This window comes from Hemitrygon akajei, chromosome 11 (assembly GCF_048418815.1).
Source record: "Hemitrygon akajei chromosome 11, sHemAka1.3, whole genome shotgun sequence".
NCBI classification, from domain to species: Eukaryota; Metazoa; Chordata; class Chondrichthyes; order Myliobatiformes; family Dasyatidae; genus Hemitrygon; species Hemitrygon akajei.
The window spans coordinates 102,760,242-102,773,963 of record NC_133134.1 but is presented as its reverse complement, the minus strand read 5'-3'; the positions used below and the strand labels follow the sequence as shown (position 1 = coordinate 102,773,963).

At 36.8% G+C, this 13,722-nt stretch overlaps 1 protein-coding gene across 1 annotated transcript in view; it reads right to left on the bottom strand.

Moving 5' to 3' along the window:
• Positions 1–421: 421 nt before the first annotated feature.
• The window catches only part of LOC140735877 (CDC42 small effector protein 1-B-like), a 72,297-nt gene continuing 58,996 nt past the window's right edge, over positions 422–13,722 (bottom strand). The window contains exons 4-5 of the mRNA XM_073061444.1: positions 7,067–7,166; positions 422–5,703 (exon numbers count right to left, since the gene is read on the bottom strand). Of these exons, the coding sequence (XP_072917545.1) occupies positions 7,089–7,166 (78 nt within the window). The 3' untranslated portion in view covers positions 422–5,703; positions 7,067–7,088. The remainder of the gene's footprint in view (positions 5,704–7,066; positions 7,167–13,722) is intronic.

The following is a 13,722-nucleotide window of genomic DNA, read 5'->3' as shown; positions in this document are numbered from 1 at the left end:
CTGTGACTGGATTTAGCACTGCTAAGCTGCTTAAGAAATCAGTCTGTACTCTCTCCATCATGAAAATGTGCTTTAATATCAGAGGCTAAGCTGAGCTAAGATGAAAATTCCTCTAAGAGAATGCATTAATCAAACAAGAGACTTGGTGGGTGTGGAACTATACCATTAGGAAAGGATTATTATAAAAATAATAATTTTTATATCACTACCTCATTTCATAGAACTCTAAGAGGTGCTATGTCCTAATGATACTCACTAATTGTATACATTAAAATAGGGCAAGTGCTCATAGAATAGAGGCAACATTTACAATAGCTATTCCACCGATACTTATTCATTGGAACATAAATGACTTCTAATTACAGTTGAATAAGAAACATTAATATTGCAATGTGTGTAACACAGCTAGTCAACATGCAAGTTTAGGAACAAAATAATCAACATTTATTTCAAATGCCAGAAATTTTCTACACTTTTATCTCAACGATCCAGTAATTAATCCATTATTTAGTTACACACCAGCTATTTCAAAATACCATTTCAAATTTTTAAGGCAGTACTCAATCAATTTTGCTTGTTATCTTTGTTTCCTCAGTGTAGAATTCAATTCCTTTGGTAGACCAGTCTAGGCATTACCACATTACATATAAAAATGTAATTGTATTATCAACAATTTGGGCCAGGAAATTGTTATACTAGAGACTCAGACAAGAAATAGCCCAGCTATCTGTCAGTAGACATTGTAAAAAGGTATTTAGCTGTATGGGTTTTAATTTGGACAGCCCAGCTGCCAAAAACACACAGGCATGTACACTTGAAATGTGAAATAATTGTTTTACTTGGTCAAAGTTGTAAAACAGTATTATTTGTGGATAATCCCATCAATTGGGTTTAGCTAGGTTTCAGTAAGTTGTTGTCTCACTGTTGAGCATGTGAACAATATAGTATCGGCCATTGCATCCCAGCACAGGCAAATGCAGACATTTTAGGTTTTCCTTTAAAATAAAAGGCAGGCAGCTTTTCCATAGTGACTTACTAGGGAAAATATCCTGTAATTTTCCCAAGTTACGTTTCCTGGTTGTGTTAAGTCAGCCAGTGCAGGAGAGCTGCTTTTGGCACATCTTGAAGGAAAATCAAAATAAATTCAGATCACTGTTTATTATTCAAAGATTCCTGGTGAGACAATGGCTGAAAAATAGGATTAGGTTTTGTTTAATCCCACCTGCTCACCATTATGTCTAAACACAATTTAGATACTCAAAAGGTCAGGAAGTGGGAGAAGACTTGTGAAACAAAAAAAGATTATAGAATGTATGTTTCTGAGATAAGACACAAATAATATACCCTCTCCGTGGATCCTAGTGAAAAAGTGGAACAAAGCCAGAACTCATGCTTTCTGAGTTGCACAGATACCATTTGGTTCCATCAGCAAAGGCCAAATCGATCCTGAGAATACCAGGCTTTTATACCTAGAAATCAGTTTACTAAACATGGAGATGGGGACTTCGAGGCACCAAACCTAAGATCAATACAAGAGAGCTTGGCATTTCATTCTCATCTACATATGGCCAGCAATTGTTTCTACTTCAATTCTAATTGGGTAGCAAGTTGTTGGGGTCAATGATAATGGCATCATTAGTAGACCAATAGGCTTTCCTATAAGTCTTTCTGTATAGAATGTTTTTCCCATTAACAGGAAAATATTCTGAATGGATATAAAGGGATTGTTGGATTCTGCAATAGATCAAGGTTGAATGGCCTCTAGCTCTTTTAATTTGTGGTTTGTCCAAATTCTGTGACTTAATGGTAACAATTGGGGAACTTAAATATGAATTATACAAAGAAATGTTAAGTGCAGATTTAGTATTTAGTATTTCTCCTACACACAGCTTCACTTGTGTGTTACATTACATCTCAAGTAGATTTAGCAAAATTGCAACATGGGAGATACAGGCACAACATGAAAAGGTTAAAATAAAATGACTGACTTTAGCATTTTCATTAAGAAATTGCAGTCTTCATTAAAATTTTACAGTTTAAGAGAAGCTGAGTTGCAACCTTAAGTGAAAAGTAGGCGATATTGTTTGGAACAATACATCAAGAGACCTCAAATTGCCCTTACTGACATAAGGGGACAAAAACCACAAAATGGCATTAGCAGGACAACAGGTTTTTGTGATAGGAATGGCACAGTGGCTTAACAGCCATCAGTCATGTAACCAAGTCTCATTAACTGTGGTGGCGGTGGCTCTAACAAATATCAAGCACAAATATAACAGACTGCATGAGACAATTCAATACTGTAATTTTATGTTAACTTTTAGGCCTAATAGATTCAAGATATCCTAGATTCTGACATTCATCTGGAAATAAGTTGTTTATTTCTCACCACCACGGCATGTGAGGCAGACAACAAGAGTACAATTTAGATACAGAACACATCCAACCTTCACTATTACACCAGGGTTAAAATGGCTCTCTTGGGGAAGCTGTCCTGAGTGCTGGCAAATTTAGCCAGCTATTAATACAGCTGCATAATTTATACTCCAACTTGTATCATATGAATTGAGATATAGAGAGAGAAAGAGATAGAATGCGAGAGAGAGAGATAGAGAGATCTCAGAGGCCCAGGGACAAGATCATTAGCTGATGGCTCCCTCCCTTTCTTAGGTAGATTCCAATGATTGCTATAGGCAATGTCCTGTGGGAGGAAACAGCCTGAAGAAAACTCTGTATTGAGAAGCACAAAGGTGAATTAAGATTACTGAAGCAGGTTTTATGGATAATCATTCCCCAGAGAATCAGTGAAATACCAAATAACAGTAGCTAGGTTTGAGCAGTCACTGTGCTCAGTTATTTCTATATGCACAAACACTTGACTTCAAAGTAAGTTTTTTTCCAAATTATATATGAGTAAATTGCCACTTGATCTTTTGAAATAATGAAGTTGTTGACGTTTAGGACTTGACAAATTGAACTAGATTCAGAACCCAAATTTGTTCTGAGTTACCTGACTTCAGATTGGGATAATGCTAACACCCAAATCATTCATATTTCATAATGACATAGGAGGAGGACATTTATCCCATAAAAGTCTATGCAGGCTCACAGAGCAATATCTTCAATCTCATTCACCCACTTACTCCCTTGCAATCCATTTCTGAAATAGTTATATGATACTGTTCATTTGAATAGGCTGTGGACAGGATATAAATCAAACTGGTGTCTGTGTCTTCGGAAAAGCCAGTTAAGAAACACAGGGATGCCCCAAGAACCCTGTATTTACTAATGACCTATGATGAGACTAAGCAGTTACAATAGATAGTTCAGATGGTATCTGAAGGCTACAGCAAAGAAAGTGGAGTCCAGAGTTTGGTGAAAGATTGAACCAGAATGTACAGGTTCTGCACAGTCTTGGAATCATTTTGGAAACATTCCCAATAGACAGTTCTTTGGTTCTTTACGAATGAAACATCCCAATTTGTGGTCCAGCAATATTTTTATATTTTCATCAATAAACAGAATGCTGAAATTGTTTTCTGCCACATTCAGTTTGAAATGTAATAGGACTTTTCTAACCGAATTGCCCATTCAGAATAACTTGATGTTTCATTTGGACAGATGAAACTGGAAAATAACACTACTCCTTAGTACAAAGAGATGATGGCAGAGTGGGTGGAATGTGGGTGGATGCTTAATTCAAACAAGTTGCAGAGTTCAGAGCTTTCATCTGCAATTGGCACATGCGAACTTTCTTTGGGAAAAAGTGATAGAAGAAACTAAATGAATGAGAAAACTGACGTGGATTACAAAGACTTGGATAGTTGGATTGCATAGCTTGTTGCAAATCCTATTTATTACATTTTCCGCCAATTTCTGCAATCACATTGGGCTGTGAGGTACTGATGAAAGAGTTTGTCAAGCATTCTATAAACCAGAGGTTTCCAACTTTTTTTTATGCCATCGACCCCTGCCATTAACCATGGACCCCAGGTTGGGAAACCCTCCTATAAACAGAAACCAAGAACTTCATTTGATTAGTACTTACACTGAATCCAAAGGAAACAAAGGATTAACTTTCAGGATTAAAAATTAAGCTATTTAATGCAAAATATCACATTGAAAAAAAATACCTTGCCCCCTTTCTAAAATGACAGTTACTAGCTCCAGAATATTAATTGTAAGGTCCCAATGAGGGTAGACAAAAATGGTCCATGTACCAATAGAAAATGTCACATTGTAGTTAACCATGGATTATAGCAGTCTAATGAATATGCTCTCAGAAAGTGCCAAGGTTTGACCAATAGTTTTTGGCTTAAGCCAGTTTTGCAACCCACAGCTATGTACTACATTGAGAGGAGAGGGAGAAGCTGGTCATGTTGCAAAACAAAAACAAAAAATTGCTGTAATGCACAACACAATATTGTGCTAAAATGTACGAGTCACTCTTGCCAGGACATCCTGCCATATGGGGAAGGTTGTCTGCTGCTTTGTGTCAATGATTGACTGAGCACCCTCCCACTTTCTATTTGTGGATTTTAACCAATAATGATTTTACATGATAAGACCATACAACATTTGGCCTCTAGGGAAATTCACAAATCAAGATAATTATTAGTTAAACAATTTTTAATTCTCACCCTTGAATATCAATCAAGACAAAGTTTCCTCCTCCCTCATAGATCATGAGGAAAACTTAGTCTTAAGCCTATTTAGCTAGGAAGAACTTGGGCCATACAGGTTTCCATTTTCCCCTGGCAGTGCATGTAAAGCACTGGGAGACTATGCCCTTTCCTCTGAACAATGAGACTGATCTTCTTTGTTCTGTAATAAATACAAATTTCATGAAGCCAACTAGAAATGAGATCAATGGTGCACTTTACACACCACCAGAAAAGTGCAAAGATGAATGCTAGAGATCTGGTTATTTTTCTCCCTCCTTCTATATCAGCTTTCATACCACAAAGTATTTGCATGCAGAAGCTTCAATAGATGTTCTCTTGGAAAGTGGAAAAATATTTTTAAAATTACTTCTGTTTGATTAGGAACTATTACAGATACTGGGTTCCTAACTCACAAGTCCAGCTTGCTTGTGAATGAATTACAGCTTGTGTGAACCTTCAGTTTAGTCTCATGGGATTTGCATCTGTGTAATTAGAATGTTAAGAGCCATTTGTTTTGCAATGGGAAATTTTCCAGAAGTTCCCAAATGTTAACAAGTGTTCAATTATTCAATCTAAAAGTTTCAAGCTTCTTGTTGAATCCCCATCCAAATTACTCGTTCACCCTCACCAACATCATCCTAATTTAGTTGGTATTCATTGAGAGCACCAGAAACTCTCTCCATTCTCAGCCAAAAAATTATCCCATAAGCACTAATCTGTATTTCACACTTTAAACACACTGCATACTTAACAACATGACCTGAAATCTGAATAGAATTGTAAAGGGACAAATTTTTTAAAACTTCTGAAAAGCAGTCGCAGAGATTCAGCAGCCCAGCATCCCTTCCTTGTTTAGGAGATTGTAGAATTTAAGTTCATAAGGAAAACCAAAGAACCATTAGTGCAGATTTCTTGAACAGGATGAAACGCAGAAGGCCCAAGTATAAATTAGTCCAAACCATCAGAAGGTGGCTTCTTGTAAGGAGCAGTCCTATTTTGGCAGACAAAAGTTCATCTTGATTCATTAGCAGGCTATCACCTGGAAAACAAACCATTGGAAAGAGGCATTTGGATATGTTAACACCAAGTTCAGTACATACTAAATCCAATACTGGAGAAGTCTTCCATATGTAAATTCAATAAGCAAACACATTCCATTTGAAATACTGGAGTAAGTTCTCTCCTTAGAGAGCAATAAAATATCAAAGTTAATTTACAAGGAGGCGTTGAAGTGAATACATTTCAAAATATTGGCAAGGGGACACTGCATAGACACAAGTGGTTTAAATTGAGAGGAGACTCATGTTAAAGGGAGCTAACAATCCAAAACAAGATTTGTTGACCATGACTTATTCTTCCTTCTGCATTACCTTACCCATGAGTATTATCAACATTGGAAATGGCCAATATTAGCAGCTAAATATGTCCACATTTGAAATCTAAGTATGAGAGGCTTTGGAACCCTGAATATTCAAGGGGCAATGATGCTAAACTTATTGCAGATCAGGAGACAAATCAAAATCTTCTTGGCCTATATAAATAACCTCTTTAACCATAGGGACTCTCAAAAATTATAGCTCAAGTTTCTATTCAGAGGATTACATATTATAAAAGTTCCATGTAAAAGCCAGAGTTGCAACATACTGAGAGGTGGAACAAATATAGTCACAGTTGAACAAGCATTTGAATCATCAAGCATAGAAGGTTATGGGCTAAATGCAGGAAAATAGGACTAGTACAAGATAAATATAATGATTTCTATGCTGTACCAGGTCAAGGACATTATTAGAAAGTTCCTCTATCATTTCCATCAGTCACCTTATTTACAGATATTCCTGTGCCTAGCGTCACTTTATGCAGATAAAATCTCTCTATGTATACAAGCTATCTTATGTATTTATATTTGTTGTGTTTTTATTTATTATTATGTCTTTATCTTGTTATCTTTTGTGCTGCATCAGATCCAGAGTAATAATTATTTAATTCTCCTTTACATTTGGGTACAGGAAATGACATTAAATAAATTTGAATCTTGAAGCTCAAATCTCAAGTACCCACCCTTCAATGAATCTTCTTCTTTCCAATATTCTAGCTTGCCCAGCATGTCATCACTGGTATCTGGATACTAGCTTGGAAATCATTGGTCCATCTGATGCCTAGAGGGTGTTTCCTTGTGCATCCAAAATTTGTTTTCACAATTTGTTTATGACTGCATGTTCTACTACTATACTATTCTATCCAAACATTTTAATATTTTTCATATTTCATCAAGGCTGCCCCATTATGAGAAATAAAATACATCTCCAAAGTACCCTTCGAGACTTTTGAAAGCAATTAGCAGCAAACGAACTAGCTTTAAATTGCAGTGATTATTGTGGAAAAACAGTTTGTACAGGACTTACTGCAATGACATTTTGGACTTTGCTACAGTCGTTTTGTGTCTGTAGTAGAATTTGTGACTACTCCACTTTTAGACTTCATCCGTTCTTGAACAGATCCTGACTGTGGAGAGAAAAACAGACAAAAAAAATTACTCCTGCATCACCAGGACCAATAAAGAATTAGAATCAAAAATAAAACCTCTAATTATATGGCACCTTTCAAATCCACAGAACTGATACAAAACACCACACAAACAGGGGAAGTGCAGTTACTCCTCACGGGTATCAGCAGCAGCCAAACTGGATATTAAAAAAATTGTGAACTGAAATTAGATAACTAGTTAACTCTTTGACAATGTTAGGTGATCTGAGTCAGGCTGTTTCTATGGACAGGAAATGGATTGTTGCTTCCTGCCTTTCTCTGGGAAGTTTGTTTCAAGTCTTCATCTCAAGAAGAGCAAAACCTTTCATTAAACATACTGTAGCTCTCAGACAGATACAATGTGGAATCAAGCCTCTCCACCCACTGAATCCTGACCATCTGTAAACCACCCATTTACACTAATCTACATTCGTCCCCATATTCACACACAGAAAATAGATTCATCTATGTATGACAAAAAAAATTAGTGTTAGATCTAAAGATTAGGCATATAAAGTTGTTAGAAACATTGGGTATGATGATTGGGAACTAAAAAGTTTTTAGAACTTTGTGTATACCTCAGATAAATACTTTGTGGCGATTTGTGATATATATGATCATATCATATATATGTACAATGTCTGAAATACATCTTATGGAAATGTTTGTTTGATGATGAACTTCAATAGGAAATAAATTACAAAAAAATGTTTTTAGAACTCTGTAAAAGCTCCGGAACTTACTAAAGAAAGGTAAGGCACATTTGAGATGATCAAATATGACTGCACTAGAGATACAGAGAAAGATAAATAGCAAATTGTTGACCTGTTAGCCTTAGTAAAAAAAGGGAAAAAGCTGGCATCAAGAATGAAGGATGTAATGAAAAACAGAAAAAGATAATAGTACTGAGCAAAGGCAACATTGATTTGCAAAAGAAAAAATAGATTGATTAATCTGAAGTTATTTGAGGATGTATCTAGTAGAATTGAAAAGGGAGAACCATGGATGTGGTTTATTATGATTTTTTTGGTAGACATTTGAGAAGGTCCTACACAGAGGCTGGCCAACAAGGTTTGTTGCAGAGATGATGAATTTCCCAGATGAGGAAATACTGAGCAGACTAGGTCTGTATTCTCTAGTGTTATGAATCAGCAGAGATTTTATTGGTATACAACATTTTTTCAAAGGTTTGATAAGATGGAAGGATGGAGGATGTTTTCATTGGCTGAGAAGACCAGAGGAAATGGTTTCAGAATAGGGATGGACTGTATAGACTGAAATAAGAAATTTATCCAAAGAATAATGAATTATTGGAATTCTAAACTGCATAGGACCATAGAGGCACAGTCATATGTTCACTCAGAAAAGAGGTCACATTACTTCCAAATATTGAGGGATTTAGAAGATCTGGAGATAATGCTGAAAAACTACAGAAGAGTAAACAGGATCGAGTCATAGAATACAACAGCACAGAAACAGGCTCTTTCTTTCAATCTTATTTACATCTTCCCTGTAGGTAGGTAATATAAACAGCACACAATACTCCAAATTTGGCCTCATCAATATCTTGTAGAACATCTCTACTCCTGTACTCAAAATTCTAATTTTTGGAGGCCAATATGCTAAAGGCTCTCCTTATGACCCTATCTACCTGTGACACTAGTTTCAAGGTTTCCCAGATCCCTGTGTTATCCCACACTCCTCAATGTACTACTGTGCAAGTCTTCTGAACAATTTCTGTACTGGGCAAAGGGTTTTAATCCTTCATTATTTAGAAATTTTTATTTTTCCTGTCAATATTGATAATATCCCATCTCCTTTGATAGAGCTTTCCCCAGTCATTTAGTATTATCCATAATGCTTTCGATAGCCTCCTTAGGCCTTCTCACAATTTCATTTCCTACCTACCTTTGTGTCACCAGCAAATTTAGCACCAGTCCCCATCATTAATGTGAACATTAATGTGCGGAGCCCCAGTCCCGGTCCGTGGTACCACATTAACTTTATCTGAATACTTTGATTTTGCTTTAAATATGTACTGAATAACATTGAATAACTTTTAACTTTTTTACCTCATCTAAATTAATTTAGCAGACAGGGTATCTTGCATTTTTGATTACTTTTTTTAATTAGTTTTTTTATTAGTTTTTCAAAACATTTTACAAATTAAAAACTCCAAATCCCAATGAGGAACATTAATACAGTGCAAAATTAAGCATACAATAACAATATGCTACAAAGGAAGAGAATTAACAAAAAAGCTCCTAAATTAAAGACAAGTAAGCTTAGTATCCTCCCCAAGCCCCACAACACAAGAAAAAACAACAACTCCAGACCAACCACAACACAATATAGAGAGTATAAGTCAGAACAGTCAAACTCCCAGACTGTGAATACACTTAGCAACAGAGGATAATAATGCCTACTACCAGAAAAAAAAGGGAGCTGAAAGCAAGGGACCGAAAAGAAAAAGAAAAAAAACCAAAACCCCTAGTCAAGAGGAAGGTTATGAAAGTACTCAATAAAAGGTCCCCAGACCTTATGGAACTTTAGATCCGAATTAAGAACTGAATAATGAATTTTTTCGAGGTCCAAGCAGGCCATAATGTCGTTAAGCCATTGCGCATGAGTGGGCGGGGCAACATCTCTCCATCTAAGGAGGATCAAGCGTCTAGCCAGGAGAGAGGCAAAGGATAATATTCGGCATTTGGTCGGACCCAGACATAAATCTGTCTCGCCCCAAAAACCGAACAGAGCAATTAAGGGGTTAGGTTCTAGGTGCTGATTCAGAATATCCGATAATGTAGTGAAGACATCTTTCCAGAATTTCTCCAAGCTAGGACAGAACCAGTACATATGGATGAGAGAGGCCATGCCCCTCTTGCATTTATCACAGAGCGGACTAATGCCAGGGTAGAATCGATATAGTTTAGATTTAGACATATGGGCTCTATGAACAATCTTAAACTGTAAAAGGCAATGGCAAGCACAAAGAGAGGTTGAGTTAACCGATTTGAGAACTGAGTCCCAGCTCTCCTCGGATAAGGAGATATTTAAATCCTGCTCCCAGGCCATTTAAATTTTATCCACAGGGGCCCGTCGTAAGGCTGCTAGTTTATCTCGGATAATTGATATTAAACCTTTACCTAGTGGATTGATGGAAAGAAATAGGTCCATAGCATTTTTCGCAGGCATTTCAGGAAAGTTAGGAATTAAAGGAGCAATAAAGTGTCAGATTTGGAGATATCTGAAAAAATGAGCGTTAGGCAGATTGAACTTAACAGAGAGCTGCTGAAAAGAGGCGAAGCGATTATCAATGAAAAGAACTTCAAAATGTCTAATGCCCTTCCTATACCAAACATGGAATGCTGAATCGTACGTAGTAGGTAAAAAAAAGGTGATTATGTGCGACAGGGCTGGAAACGGAAAACCCCTGGAAGCCATAGCATTTCCTGAACTGAGCCCATATACGCAAAGTGTGTCTAACAAGAGGATTAGTTATTGATCTGGGCAGACTACTAGGCTGTGCAGAGATAGATAATTCTTTAGTGGAACTCAACTCCATTGCCACCCAGTTAGGGCACTCGGGTTGGCCGTGGAAGAAAGACCAAAAGGTAGCACAACGTATATTAGCTGCCCAATAATATAAACGAAAGTTAGGTAAAGCCATGCCACCCTCTTTTTTAGATTTTTGGAGATGGATTTTATTAATTCTAGAGCGCTTATTCTGCCACAGATATGACAAAATAATAGAATCTAAGGAATCAAAAAAAGATTTAGGAATAAAAATTGGGATAGATTGAAATAAGTATAAAAATTTGGGGAGAACATACATTTTAACAACATTAATACGACCTACCAAAGACATAGATAGAGGTGACCATTGTACCAGATTCTGTTTTATAGCATATGAAAGATTGGCAACGTTTTCACGAAAGAGATCTTTAAACTTCCTTGTGATTGTAATTCCAAGATAAGTAAATTGATTATGGACTACTTTAAAAGGGAGATCACGAAATGTTAGTTCTTGTGCTTCTTTATTAATTGGGAAAAGTTCACTCTTATGTAAATTAAGTTTATAGCCAGAGATCTGGCTAAACTGGTCAAGAAGTGAAAACATCAGAGGTAAGGATGTAGACGGATTTGAGAGAAAGAGTAATAAGTCATCAGCATAGAGAGAAACTTTATGCTCAAAACCCCCTCTCCAAATCCCGGTCAATTCAGGACAGTTTCGAAATGCTATCACCAGAGGTTCTATAGCCAAATCAAAGAGAAAGGGACTTAAGGGGCATCCCTGACGGGTGCCATGTTTGAGATTAAATACTTGGGATTTCTGAAAATTAGTTAACACAGAAGCAGTAGGACACAGGTACAGCAATTGGATCCAGGAGATGAAACTTTGGCCGGTCAAATTTTTCTAAGACTGCAAAAAGGTAGTTCCACTCTATACGATCAAATGCTTTCTCCGCATCGAGGGAAATAACACATTCAGGAAATTAACGCCGAATGTTTAAAAAAGGGAGATGGTTTTTAATAAAGCCTGTTTGGTCATCAGAGATAATGGAGGGAATAACGGTTTCTAGTCTATGAGCCAAAACTTTAGCTAAGATCTTTACATCAATATTGAGCAGAGAGATCGGCCTATACGAGGAACACTCTGTTGGGTCTTTGCCCTTTTTTAAAAGAAGAATAATAGATGCCTCATTGAAAGAGGGTGGCAATTTGCCGTAATTAAACGAGTCAGATAATACTGAAAGTAACTGAGGAGAAAGAAGTGAAGAGAATGATTTATAAAATTCTACCGGGAACCTATCAGGTCCAGGAGATTTCCCTGAGGTCAGTGCAGAAATTGCAAAAAATATTTCTTCTGATGATATAGGCGCATTGAGTTTGGCTTTGAAATCAGATGAAAGTGAGGGTATATTCAGATTCTGTAAAAATTGATCAACAGAAATATTGTCATTCAGAGATTCAGAGGAATAAAGCCGAGAATAAAAATTTTTAAATGCGTCATTAATTTCTAAATGATCCGATGTAAAGTCTCCGTTCTCCTTCCGGATCTTTGTAATATGTTGTTTGGCTTTGGAACGCCTCAACTGATTGGCTAGGAGTTTACCAGACTTATCCCCATGAATGTAAAAGCGACTCTTGCTTTCGAGAAGTTGGCGTTCGATAGGTTGAGTGGACAGAAGGTTAAATTTAGTTTGGAGTTCAACGCGCTTCTTGTATAATTCAGGGTTCTTAGTTTGGGCATATATTTGATCCAATTCTTTAATCTGGTTAATGAGGTCTAATCGATCTGCATGGGATCTTCTGTTGAGATTTGCTGTGTAAGAGATTATTTGACCCCTCAGATATGCTTTCATGGCATCCCAGACAATCTGGGATGGCACTTCAGGTGATGTATTAATGTTAAAATAAAAGGTTATCTGATCCTTAATGAATTTTTAAAAATCATCATCCGATAATAAAGTTGAATCAAACCGCCAGTGTTTATTCCTCAGAGGGAGACCAGGAAAGTTCAGAGAGAGAGTAATTGGGGCATGGTCAGAAATCAGTATACTCTGATAGTCACAAGAGTGGGCAAATGGAATAAGTTGGTTATCGAGTAAGAAGTAGTCAATTCTAGTGAAGGTATGGTGAACGTGAGAAAAAAGAATAATCTCTCTCCGTAGGATGAAGGAAACGCCATATATCAGAGATACCAAAATTAGAGAGAAACGATTGGATAGCTAAGGCAGATTTAGTAGGTGATCTGGTAACAGAGGACGATCGATCCAGATTAGGATCCAACCAACAGTTGAAGTCACCACCCAGTATAAGAGAGTATGAGTTTAAATCTGGTAGTGAGGGAAAAAACCGTTTAAAAAAGTTAACATCATCAAAGTTGGGGGCATACAGGTTTGCTAGTGCAACTTTAATGTTATATAGTTTACCAGAAACAATAATAAAACGGCCATTTGTATCAGAAATTTTATTTAGGAGTTCAAAAGGAATATTTGAGTTAATAAGAATGGAGACTCCCCTAGCTTTAGCGGCAAAGGATGAATGAAAATGCTGACCCGCCCACTTTGACAGAAGCCGGGAGTTATCAAAACAACGAATATGAGTTTCTTGAAGGAAAGCAATGTCAGCTTTGAGTTGTTTGATATGTGAGAATACCTTCCTCCTTTTAACAGGGTGATTCAATCCCTTTACATTCCAGCTCACGAATTTAAGTGCACTAGCCATTATCAATTACTAATGCATAAAAGGCAGCAGGCATATAAAAAGTCAAGCAGTACAGTAGCAGTCTGGGAGCAGAGATGTAAACATAGATTCGTAAAGTCAAAACATATACGTGTCCTGAGCAATAAAGAGAAACAATAAATACAGTGAGTGATGTTGGAACTGGAAAACCCACCCCACCCACACAACCCAAAACTAGACGGCTACCAAAACAAGTAGCTAGCTCTACCAAAAAAATTAACCCAAATACAACTTCCAGATCTGTGTCATTAACAGCAGTTCCGTATAAATACTATAGCAAATAGTA